The sequence below is a fragment of the Phaethon aethereus genome, assembly GCF_964289735.1.
Source record: "Phaethon aethereus genome assembly, chromosome: 4".
Classification (NCBI taxonomy): domain Eukaryota; kingdom Metazoa; phylum Chordata; class Aves; order Phaethontiformes; family Phaethontidae; genus Phaethon; species Phaethon aethereus.
Window position 1 is genome coordinate 39,958,305 of NC_138578.1, and position 13,588 is coordinate 39,971,892.

Sequence of the window (13,588 nt, forward strand, 5' to 3'; positions counted from 1 at the left end):
CCATATGGAAATTAGCTTCATATTCAAAAGTGCATTAAAAATAGACAACAAAAAGCTATATTTATGTCTGGGGTTTTACAGCTATGCAAAATAGTCCCTCAGAGGCACATCAAAATCTTTTTGGAAGAACACTGTTACACACTGGAGAAGTGGGCTTCTGTGAACCTCATGAGGTTCAACAAGGCCAAGTTGCAGGGTCCTGAACCTGGGTCAGGGCAACCCCTGCTTATCAATACAGGCTGGGGCATAAAGGGATTGAGAGCAGCCCTACCAAGAAGGACTTGGGGGTACTGGTTGATGAAAAGCTGGACATGAGCTGGCAGCATGCACTTGCAGCCTAGAAGGTCAACCGTATCCTGGGCTGCATCCAAAGCAGCGTGGCCAGAAGGTCAAGGCAGGTGATTCTGCCCCTCTACTCTGCTCTGGTCAGACCCCATCTGGAGTCCTGCGTCCAGCTCTGGAGCCCTCAGCACTGGAAAGACATGGACCTCTTGGAGCAGGTCCAGAGGAGGGCCACAAAAATGATCAGAGGGATGGAACACGTCTCCTGTGAGGACAGGCTGAGAGAGCTGGGAGGCTGAAAAGAAGACTCCAGGGAAATGTTATTGCACCTTCCAGTACTTAAAGGGGGCCTATAAGACTTTTTAGCAGGGCCTGTAGCAATAGAACAAGGGGTAATGGTTTTAAGCTAAGGGAGGGCAGATTTAGACCAGATAGAAGGAAGAAATTTTTCGCAATGAGGGTGGTGAAACCCTGGCACAGGTTGCCCAGAGAGGTGGCAGATGCCCCAACCCTGGCAACATCCAAAGTCAGGTTGGACAGGGCTCTGAGCAACCTGATCTAGTCCCTGCTCGTTGCAGGGGGGGTTGGACTAGATGACCGTTAAAGGTGCCTTCCAACCCAAACTATTCTGTGAGTCTATGCTTCCATTAATGCATGGTTTCAGTGTTTGCAAACAGCATGCTAACACCTTTAAACATATCTGTAACCTTCTTGGAGAGCTATATATCCTACATGCTTCCATGTATATTTCCACATCTATGCATGTAATCAAGATCCACGTGTACAACATCTATCCATATAATCTTAAATAATGTATGGGTATGTTTCTATAAATGTTATGTAATTCGTATGTTTTGGTAAATCAGACTTGTATCACAACTTTTAATAAAGTAATTAAGATATGTTCTTGCTGGTACAGATTACTCAGTTTATCTCACTGCCACAAAGTCCCATCTCTCCCTCTCCCCACTTTATTTCTTGGCTGTACTCCCCTTTCAGTCCTTTTGCATGAGTTGTGGTCTGACCCTTCTCTTAGTCAATTCAGGTCACTCAACTGGCAGAAAATAAGCAGAATTGGGGCTGGGATGTAGAGGGTGAACATTTTTCTGCTGATTTAGTAGAGTGAGTAAAAGGAGAGACCGTGAGTGTCAGGACACTGCAAGAAAGGTAGTCAGTTAATGTCAGGAAGCAGGATCAAATTTTTCTAGGAGCATTAAGCCATTAGTTCAGCTAAGTAGGATCATAAAATCCAAAAGACTTTCCAGGAAATAAAAACAATTCAATGTGAAAAACCAGGAAACTTTCAGGCAGTCTTTGTTGATGATTAATTTCATATTTTTTCTTACTGCTTTCCATGCAGCCTTTCTTTTTCCTAATATCCATTAATTACTTTTTAGTTTTAAACTCTATAAGTGGTTGGCATCATCTAAAGTGGCTAAGAGTTGTGAGTTGTCCAAAGATAAAGTACAAGAAGACTAAAGCAACAGGCTGTAATGACTCACAAAGGAGTTACATTAATTGACTAAATGCATAATCAAAATATAATTACAGGCAGAGCTGAGCACAAACTTGATCTGCTATGCTGCTAAGTTGCTGAATGTGGAGCAACAGCTATTGAAACTAAAGTCAGATTTCAAGATTCAGTCTTAGATTTGAGGTACATCACAGGTAAAATCATCAGTTTTGATCTGGGTATAACAAAACATATAGAGGTATCTCATATTGCATGTAACATACCGTATCAAAGCTCTTAACATCTTTCTTGTTTCTGCTATCATGTTGACCTATACCCAGTGGTTTGGTCAAGATGTTTGTATGTACTGTACACATTTGTCCCCAGTCACTTTTGGCATCCAGAGAGCAAATACCTGGCAAAACTACACCACAGATCTATATCTCTCTCCAAGTCCTGTGGAGACATAAAGCACCTAATAGATGTGGTACATTAGTTGCAGGATTTGTTAGACATGCTTTTATCAGCACTCATAAATACAGGGTGTGGGGAAGTGTTCTAGCTTTTTTGGTTCTATTGATTATATCCTGACCACACTACTTCCCACTTGTGTGCAACACAGACTTATCAATGCATGTTAGCATTAAGAAAGATTATCTACAAATTCTCCATTACCAAAATCCCTCAGAAATCTGGACACTAATGGATCTCGTTGATCTCTGCTAAGGAGTTCTTTACCATATCACGACTGTTGAATTGTACTCATTGTTTAAGTACAGCATCAGGACGTATCAAGATTTAAAAATTAAAAAAATACTATTTTAGAAAAACAAAGCAAGAGAGAAAAGAAAACTGAAAGAATCGTCTAATCTTTGTACTTACGAAAAGCTCTATAGAATTCTTCCAGAGCTAGGTGCTTGTCACTGTTATAATCATCGTATTTCAGCAAATCGAACAGAGAGCAGTCAGACAGATCCTTGCCAAGCTCATCCCGTTTTATTACCTGACAAGAAAATTATAACCATGAAATTACATTTGAGCTCTTAGAGTTCTCTGGTATAATTAATTGTTTCTAATAATCATTTAATAGATCATTTTAAGGTTGCTGTGGGGCAATGAACTGCAACTGTGTAAAGCCAGGAATTACCAGTTACTTTGTAATTATTTATTGCAATTTTAAAAGTTAATACCTTTAGGACAGACTCACTGAGATGACGTAAAAGTTTTTAGAATATATAGAGAATATATATAATGGTGATAGACAGAAACACTATAAAGACACTGTGAATGTTAAAACTTATTTTACTTTACATATATAGGAATAGTGATTAAGAAACATTCAAATATACTTGACATAATAATTTCCCAAGTACACATGACGTAATGTATTTTTCCTCTCAGTCTAATTCCTAATGACAAAAACCAAATGCAGACATTTTCAAAAATAACTAACATAAGGGCTCATATTACCCTACTAATGGTATCAACATCTTACAGGCTTTTGACAAGCCTATTACCTTCCCAAAGCCTTGTTACAAACCTGTTATAAAAGTAGCTGACCTGAAAAGGTTCCTGTTCCTCAATGGGGTCACATACACTTTGTAAACAGATCATAATTGATAGCTATTAGATTTTAACTCCAGTGAGCTTCTTCCAGAGAAATGTTCTTTAGTTTGTGCACCGTTTTGGTTTAAAATCTGTATATGCTTTAGACGTCTACCCTGATTCCATCCAAGGAATTTTTAAGATGTTGATAACCACAAATATTCAGAATTCTCATTTTACATGGTACATGTATTAAAAACAATATCACATAACTGAAAGAACCAAACCTAATGCAACTCCTTTTTGTAATGTTGCACAGTTTAAAATTTTGTACCAGGCACATGTAAAAATGAATATAACTATAGTTAATTCCTTTGTAAAATAATTACTCTTCCTACCCTCTACCTGCCTCCCAAAATAACTGTAAAACCATTACATTTGTATTATCATATGATAGCTTATGAATGACAGGGGATACAGAGGTCTCTGTTTCAGATGCTCTGCAAAGGAGTCAGCAGGAATAGGAAGGAATTCATTCAGTTATTATTCATAGAAATAGAAAATTTCTAAATAAATAATAGAAAATAAAAGGAGCATTAGGGCAAAGAGAAAGGACACAAACATTTTATCCTACCAGAAGTAATCTTATATATAGTAACATAATAACATTATAAATGATAATAAACTTATTAGTACATTAGAAAGCACGAAAACCATTCACAAAGATAAGAAAAATCACCACAAAAACAGCTTTAGCTATTATTAAAGATACATACTACGCTACCTGAATCTTAGTGCTAGCTACTTCTCATACTTTAGAAGCCTGTTTATTAAGTTCACATTGAACTGAATTAAGAAAAAATGAAATTGTTTAGATATTACAGCTGGTACATAGAGGACAAAAATGTAGCCTGAAAAAAATCAATAACTCCAAGCCCATTGTAGTTATACAAGCAGTACTAAAGATATAACGGTGTGTATTGAAAACTTCATTCTAGAAGAAATCTCTGCGATGTCAAGGCCATGAAATGTGTTCAAAAACATAGCTGATTCATGAAAAAGGAACATTTAGGGTGAGAAATACTGTTCTCTTGCTTGTTTTTCATAAAAGGTCGTCTGAAATTGTTTCACACACTTGTTCTCACTAGCTTCAATTGTACAAACAAGGACAAAACTTTACACCTAAGATAGTGCAATAAAGTATTTATTAAAACCCATCAACACCTGCCACTATAGTTCTACATTTTTAATGGCATATTAGTGTTCTCAGTGTCAATCCTTTGAGGTGAAAACTATATTACAATGCTTTTCATTTACAATGGGTCAATTTTATTTAAAATAAGCATAATAATAAATTAAAAGTTATTAATCAGAATTATTGAAATATTTCCACAAATTATATTATGGACAGGTATGATTTTTTTTTTCCCCCGGCTATTATTTAATTTTCAGCTCCAATGAACCCATAATTTTGATTAGAGATATATGAGTCAATTTTGTTTATATATAAACATATTTATGCTGGTGATATATTTTAGAGTTCTTTGGAAAATTCACTCAGTTTTGATAAACCCTCCAAAAATGTCCACAAGGACAGATTTTAGAAGGTAACAGAAGTGATTACGTATCATGATTAGTCTTAATTATCTGTGATTTGCTGCTGAAAGAGCTGTTCTGATTTTTATCCAGCAGGATTTCTCTTGTGCTGGATATACCCATCTCCCAATTCTGCAATGTGATCTGTGGATCAGATCAACTCTCTGATCAAAAGCAAAATTATTCTTTGTGGAGGTTTTGGTTGGCTGTGTTGGGTTTTTTTTTCTCTTGAAGGGGTGGGAGATTAAATTCCATCACAAGAAGTACAACTCAGAACAGGTATTAGGGTGTGGGGATTTGGCTTTTGAAAAATTACCTGTTTCTGTAGCTGCCTGCACTTAGATCAGATTGACTGTGATATGAAATTACAATCTCTATGAGACTCTAGCAAAGCAAAGCTGACTATTTACCAAGCCATTAGCCAACAGAGAAGTTGTTTAGCAACTTATGTTAGCATCAAGTGTTTTAAAATCATCAGGATCAAACTGCCTGTTCACAGGAGTGCCTAACTCACTGGCTGAGGAGACCTTCTTGTTTACATTACCTTTTAACAGATCTTCACATATCAGTGAAACTCCGTAAAGTAGGACATATGACGACACAGTGCAAATACTCAAACAGGGTAAGAAAAATTGTCAGTATCGGTTTAGACAAAGAAACAGTGTAATTCACAAATAAAAGAGCGTAAACTTTTTTGGGTTTCTAAATGCTGTCACTACAATGATATTTTAACACCGTCTTCCAGGAAATACAGCCTGTCAGACAACCCCATTTTTCATTTTCTTGTACTTATGAAAGGGATTTAATTTATAAAGCTAGCTTGCTAAAGATAATAAGTTCTTGTAGGTATTTTTAATTTCACACCCTACATCATTACAAGAGAAAAAATAATACTATGCAGTATCAATAAGGCATATATACTGTATGAATAATAATGTCAGTAATTGCAAAACCTGAAAAAATAGATGTCAGTAAGGAATCATCAATGGCTGAAACAATCCAGTGGGATTTTGAAAGCTTGGGGTTTCATCCCAATCCTTTTTGATAATTTAAAAATGAAAATAGAAAGAAAATTGGCAGATGGTATATACTCTTGAGGTGAATAATAATGAGAAGGACAGGGCAGCATATGGGATGAAATGGATCACATAGTTGGATGTTTTCAGGAAAAGGATTTGTATTTTCATAGAGACAAATCTAAAGTTATTAATCTAAAAATAAGAACCTAGACCATACCTTAATGAGAATAAATGGGACCTGGAAAGCATTTTGTCTGAAAAAGAGGCAGGATTTGCTGTGGATAAGGAAGTCTCATAAATTCCAGGATCATTCTATAGCTTAAGGAAGCAGTATGATCTTTTGAAGTGTAACAAGGTAACTGGGAGTAGAAAGGCAGTTGTGAGACTGATATTGAAAAACAACATTCAGTTTTGACTTGTACGTATTAAAATTTAATGTTGAGAAACTAGAACTTTTTAAGTTAGAAAGGATCCATAAAAGCAATCAGGAGCCTGCTGAAGGCACTTTACATTAAGAGAGCTGAGGAAAATCAATCTTTATAGGTTTTGTGAGTTTTGCTTTTGTTTTTTAAAGGGAGATTAAGAATTGACTATATCACATTTCATGGGTACTTTCACAGGAGAAAAAAAAAGTATGGATGCTTTAATTTGGGCAAAAGAAAAGTTAATAGGACAAGAAAAATTAATAACACCTCTGAAACTAAAAAAGAAAAGCTACAGAAAAAATTAACCTTGAATCTTGGGACTCTTAAGTTCTCCTTGATGTTTTCAAATCAAGACTGCACAGTTTCTTGTAGACATTTTTTGCTTCAGAAAAAAGCAAGACATTATGGTTTTTTAATTCTGTAGGACAAATAGAATCAAATTCCATGTCTTAGATTAGATGATCATAGTATCATTTGGGTTGGAAAGGACTTTAAAGTTCATCTAGTCCAACCACCCTACAATGATGGTGTATCATAGATGACCTAGCAGTGTGCCTTAAGTTTTAAATTCTATTAATCTTTATCCATAGAAGAGAGAAAATTCAAGGAAACTGATTTTTGTGACCATTCTTTAAACTCGGCTTGTCTAATCCTTGGTTAAACTAAACAGACAATATTAGTTAGTGAGGCAGGATAGAAACAGGCAAAATTTGTAGTGTGTCACATGATAGAAAAAATTCTTACTAGAAAGGTTAAAGCCTGATTAAGATCATCTGCACAATTTTATGATTGTGCCATATAGGTTATACATGGGAATATTTTATTTCAGACTTCTGAGTTCAAAATTCATAACAGAGAATGTTCACAAATATTTACAGTCACAAATATTACCTTACATTTCCATAAAGACAGGCAAATACTTACTTTGCATATTGTGAACAAGTAAAAGGTAAGACACACAGCAAAACTGCCGCTCTGCTTACAGCTCACTGTGAAAACCCATAAATACTGAAAACTTAGAAATTTATCTAAGTTTTCAAATTCAAGTGGTTTTTCTAAACTATGAACCTTATCCCTGAGAATTGAATGCTCTTGGAAACATGGAGGAGGGATTTGTATTATTTGGAAAATATTTTATTTTTTAAAGATATACACACATTTATTTATTTCCCATGAAACAGCATACTGTTAGCTAAGTTCAAAACCTCTGGGGAATTTAGTCAGTACTACTCCAAATTTCAGGAGACTAGGAAAGGTAATCTGATTAAAAATGACAAGCAGCATGTCAGAATAGATTGTTTCATTCATTTCAGTTTGATTTCTGACAGACATAATGAAAAGTCTGCAGATGTTATGAAACTAGATCAGAAATAACACATTTCCTTTATTAGTTCACCTTACCAAAAATTTTGTCAGTCAGTGGTTTTTTTGCTTGCCTGTGATTGATGTTCTCTATGTACTTCCCTAAAGAAAATGCTACAGAAGTACAAATACAAACAAAAATTTTCTTTAAAGTGAATGTGGTTGTTCAGTTAATGTGTTCATCTTTCCTAAAAGCAAGGATCTCGTCACAACAGTATCACTCAGTGCTTGATCTAGAGTACATCAAACACCAGACACTGTGGGAATTGTGCTCCAAATTAATTCTGACTGTGCGAGGGGCGTCAATTACCTTGTTCCACCGTCTTCCATAGCAGAATAACTTTGTGGAAACTAAAAAAAAATATATATAATTTATTAAATCCAATTAATAATAAATGTTGGTAAACTGTTCCTTACTTTAAATTCCCTTAACCCAGTTAAATCAGCATTCTTCTTACAGTTTACCAGCATGTTCCATAGGACGGCAACACCATCTTTTATTTGGTGTCTATAGTAGAGCATTACCTTCAGGAATTAGAGGTAGAGTTAGTAAATATATGGGACTTCTGCATCACAGAATGTGTCATAACACAGAGATCCCTGAGCAGACAGAGATCTGAACTGGTAAACCTACATGGAATGGCATGTAAAGGGCATGGACTCAATTTCAGCTAAGGGTATTGTCTCAATACTGTCCCATACTAGTTGAGTTATGCTGCTCAGATACGAGGTTTATCTCTGCAAACTACTCAAATAAGAGTCACACTGCCCTGCCTTTCCCCTTCCACACTTAGCAGGGGGGAGACCTAATCTGAGTCAGAAGATGTAAATGATGTCTGTAAGTAGAACACTGAAGTTGTAGATGTCTAGTCCACAGTATAGGACCAGGATAGCTATAAGGACCACGCAGATGGCATGGGTAAAATTCTGCACCTCAGAATCAGATGCAGAACTATCAGCACCCTGAGCCTGTGGCTTTGGAGCTAAAAGAAAACAATATTGAGATGAGTGCAAACAAAATCCTGCACCATTATACTTTGTGTCCACTTTCAGTTAGCACCAGTCCTTGGACCTACCCAGGAAATGAAGTTGGTCCAGCTTCCTTCACAGGCTGTTGCTGTGTTTCAAAGGATGCTGTTTCATAGAACAGAATTTAAGAATCATTGAGCCACATAGAAGTAACCGAAGAAGCATAACCGCTTGGCCTAACCTCGAGGTCAGTAGCTAGAGAAAGGGATATCCTAGGTAACCTCAGCTTCAGAAACTGTTTCTTCTATATTTTTCATTAGCCAATCACTAGACTGTAGTGTCTAAAGTCCTCTTGTTTAAAAACATTTCTTCTCAGACTTTAGGCATGCACTTTGTTCCTAGCCAGAAACCGAGTAATTCATAGATGCGTGGTCACCTAGCAGTTAGGTTTTGCAATATTTACATACTTTCCAAACATTCCATTTGGACTGAAGACTACCAGCTGTCTACACAAGTATATGAAATATTCACATGTTGTAAATATATACACAAGTGTATTAATGTAATGCCTAGATATAGAGTAGAATAAATCTCATTTTAAAAACTATTAATAGCTCTTTTTTGCTTACATACCATTCTAGTAGCTAAATAACTAAATTTTAATCCAGCAGAGCAACAGAATTATCCGTTATGCAAGAAAATAATGGGAAGTACTTCTACTTGATAAAAGCAAAGGCAGAAAACACAGATCAATATGTTAGGGTTTAGTACTATGATTGCAGGGTTTGTAAGCTATATCTCACTACTAATCCCTAAAAAATTCTCTTTTCCCCCAATTTTAAAGTTTCATGTAAGATTCTTATTTTTATTTTAAATCTAGAATTTAATAAAATGCATGTTCAGTTTTTCTTATATTAATGATAGTAAAAATAGATAATACAACCTAAATAATAAGGTATACCTAATTAATAGGCAGAAAATAAATAGAACTATTGCTTAACAGGCAAAACATGCTTCTGCCTATGCCACATGTAGGAAACACCAAAGCTGATTCAAAATTCAAATAGAGGAGATAGGCTTATTATCCCTTCTAGTTCCAAGTCCACCAAATAATACACAGTAATACAACAGATAAGATGCAAAATCAAAGGTAAAAATTTGAAGGCCAGGGCTCCACAAAGCATTTCCATCAGAGTTTCAGAAACCAAAATTGACAGAACCAAAGTTGACAGAAAAGATGAACTTTATATTACTTGTATCTGTGCAAGCAAGTGCCATGAAGTATCAGGTGGCATAAAGAGCAACAGCATTATCATTAATACAGAAATAAAACCTGAAGTTGTTAAATTTATTTTTTTTCTTTCAGATCTCAGTGACACAACACAGGGAACACAGTTTATTTAACTTTCAGGAAAGTAAAATATTTCACTTTCACCCACAGAAGGAACTTGAATTTCATTGTCGAGCAAGATGTATTCTTAGAGCTTATGTATCTTTAACTAATGGTAACCAGAAAAGACTTGCTGTTTATTGAATGGAAATTCCACCACACAAGAATAACTGCATTCATCACTGGAAAAGCACATTTCATTCCCATGTCTCCCCATAATACTTCTGATGTTTTTTCTCATCTCTACAGCAACAATAATATAATCAAGCAGTCTACAGTAATAGAAACACTGACATTGGATTTATAGTTTTGTATTAAATTCCAATTTGTTTTTGTGTAAGATGAAAAACAAGATAAGTGAGTCTGTTAACAACTAAATTTTAATAGCTACCAAAACAACTCATAGTCAAAGCAACCTATAGTGTTCTAACCCCCTAAGTATATCCCAAAGCACTGTATTCGAATTTTTCAATAATCGCTGCAAAATTTCTGAATAATTAATCTTTTCCAAAAATTCTTGAATCAATTTTTCCACCTCAGAGACTCATATATACTTTCTAAAGTGAAAACATCCTGAGACATAATTTTCCATTTGTGTAAGTCCTGACAAAGACAACTGAAGAGCTACTGTGCTAATGGAAACAAAAACCTAAATTTACCTGAGATAATTCATTAGTGTCCACAAGTCCATTGTTGTCTGAATCAAAATATTTAAACATCTGATCTACAAGAATTTTCTTTAAAGCCATTTTCTCATCAATGGTTTTATCTTTTGATTGTGCAACGTATCTCCGATTTTGTAGATCCAGTAACATGTTTTTCACTTTGGTGTATTCAGTTGGTTTGCAATTATCCCCTGAAAAGAAAATACACAGCACATGATTATTTTGAATTTAATTTCTTATTAAAAGTTTAAAAGTAAATTAAAAATAATTGTAAAAGCAGAGCACTAACTTCCTATAATACCACCAACAGAGTTGCTTTATGAGGGAAGGATTTTGTTCTGTAATAGTTTGATCCATACCATTTGCTTGTCTGGTCTTCAGAGTAAGGCCAAAAAAATTACTGTACTTTTAGACACTTCCTGTAGACAAAATTTTCTGTGTCTGGAAATAAAGTTTTCAAAGTTTTAACAGTTTCCAAGTGCGTACTTCTATGATTTAGGTCATTCTAGGAAGATGCATCTAAAGATTTTTTTAAATGTTACGTTTGGTAAAGCATTTCATATAAACATTCATAAAGTGAATATTGCAGTGTAATATATGCAGTAAAATCTGCAAATATGATAGAAAGTGATACATTATAAATAATATATTTCATAATACTTGACTTCAGAAAGTAGAAATTAGTTGAGGGCTCATAACCTAGCTCTACCTTTTAATTTACTAGACATATCAAATCTATTTGAACAAGAGAAGGTGGGATTGCCAGATGAAGAGAAAGTATATTTTTCACAAGATCTAGTTTATTCTTTTCATTATCAATTCTTCTATAAAGTAGAAATTGCTACAGAAAATGTCCTACATACAGTGATTACAGTCACTACGTATTCTAAACCAAAGCACAATATAGTGATCAGAAGGATGGAACACCTCTCCCATGAGAACAGGCCAAAAGAGGTGGGGTTGTTCAGCCTGGAGAAGAGAAGGCTCCGGGGAGACCTTATTGAAGCCTTCCAGTACTTAAAGGGGGCCTATAAGAAAGATGGGGACAGACTTTTTAGCAGGGCCTGTTGCAACAGGACAAGGAGTAATGGCTTTAAACTAAGAGAGGGTTGATTTAGACTGGGCCTAAGGAAGACATTTTTCCCTATGAGGGTGGTGAAACGCTGGCACAGGTTGCCCAGAGAGGTGGTGGATGCCCCATCCCTGGAAGCATTCAAGGTCAGGTTGGGCTGAGCAACCTGATCTAGTTGAAGATGTCCCTGCTCATTGCAGGGGGCATCAAACTAGATGACCTTTACTAAACTATTGTGTAGATGACCAATTCAAACTGTTCTATGATTCCATAGTGTATGTCTGGTATTCTCTTATATCACTTGCTGTATACTTTAAATTTAACAGAAAAACAGTTTAGAAGGTTTTGTTTTTATTAAGATAACCTTAGTATTTCAAAAGTTTTTTGATAAAATGTGTAAATGTGGACCAGCAAAATACCATGTATTTGTTGCAAACATGTATTTACAGGTAGCTACTAAAGTTAACTCCAAGTAGTGAAATCAAGGCTAGAACAATACACTGACTAACAAAGAAAACTTTGTTCCATTCTTCTTTTTAGATGTTATGATGAAGATACAACTATTAATGAGGAACAATTATTTACCTCACAGAAACTGCTTAGGCAATTGTTTTGTTTTGCAAGTGTACCCCATTTAAGAAATGTCTAATTTACATGTATGAGACTGGAGTTTATTATTTTGGTGTATTTAATGGTATATGCATTCTTATGTTGACTGTACCCTATGTACACCTCCATCACCATTTCATAAGGTAGAGAGAGAAAGAGTTCCTAAATGCTTCTCACTACCCTAGTGAGACTCAGATCTAGAAGAGAAGGTCTTCTAGGACAGAAGTTAAATCCTGGAAGTGGGCAAAATGTTTTTAGGAATCAAAACTACTCTAGCATTATTTTTTTTTTCCTTCTAAAAGTCGCTGCCTTTTATGTAGCCATCTGAAAATCACAACTGAACTAACAAATTAAAAACCAAACAAACTGTATTTAACTGACAGCCTAAGTTACACATGGTATTTGTACATTTGTCCTTACCTGCCAGATGCATGGAGATTGAGAACATACAATTTGTAAGAGTTGAGTTCTATGTGACTGCTTTTCAGGGGGTCTAATGCAGAAATACTCAGTAGGAAAACATGTTTATTCCTTTGCCATTCTGGAGCTGCAGTGAGCAAAGCTTTCCATCTGAGTGGATGCAGGCTCCAGGTGGTAGGGAGGGAAGAGAGCACTTAACTTTAACATACTCTGATTAATTTGGGTGAACTCCAAAAGACTGGGCCAGAAAAACAAGTACCATCTTTGTCTCCCCTAGATAACTTCCCTGTCTGTGGTATCCTCAGAGAAAGACAGTTTGGTTTTACCCTAGTGCAGTTGAAGTCTAACACCATTTTATATATACTCCTAGTGGGGCGGAGGTAGACAAATTCTATTTCTTAGATACTATACTGCTCAGACCTAGTTGCCACGTCCAAATTTTATCCCCAGTAAATTATTTTTGATCAAACAGTTCTCATTCTGCAATTCTAAAACTGCAAAGAGATATTCTTATGTTAGAGATACTCAAAATAAGTAAAACAGTTTATTTCTTAATAATATCTGTTAAATCATGGATTTGTCACAGTATCTTTGATGAGTCACTACATGCCTCAGAAAAAGAAATGGAAAATGGACAAAAAAGTCACACTGACAACATCTTTTTCCTTGAGGCACAGGACAATGTTTCTCACTTTAATGATCAATCAAGAATTGAATATAGTTTCTCGCCTCTACAAAGACAATAATGATGTTAATGTTCATTAGAATATTGAAGATTATT

General features: G+C 35.4%; 1 protein-coding gene across 3 annotated transcripts in view; it reads right to left on the bottom strand.

The window, feature by feature from the left end:
- The window catches only part of FSTL5 (follistatin like 5), a gene marked incomplete at its 3' end in the record, with an annotated part of 297,971 nt that overhangs the window by 138,834 nt on the left and 145,549 nt on the right, over window positions 1-13,588 (bottom strand). For all 3 annotated transcript variants that reach the window (XM_081999556.1, XM_081999555.1, XM_081999554.1), the window contains exons 4-5: window positions 10,701-10,897; window positions 2,618-2,738 (exon numbers count right to left, since the gene is read on the bottom strand). In XM_081999556.1, coding sequence (XP_081855682.1) covers window positions 2,618-2,738; window positions 10,701-10,897 — 318 coding nt within the window. The remainder of the gene's footprint in view (window positions 1-2,617; window positions 2,739-10,700; window positions 10,898-13,588) is intronic.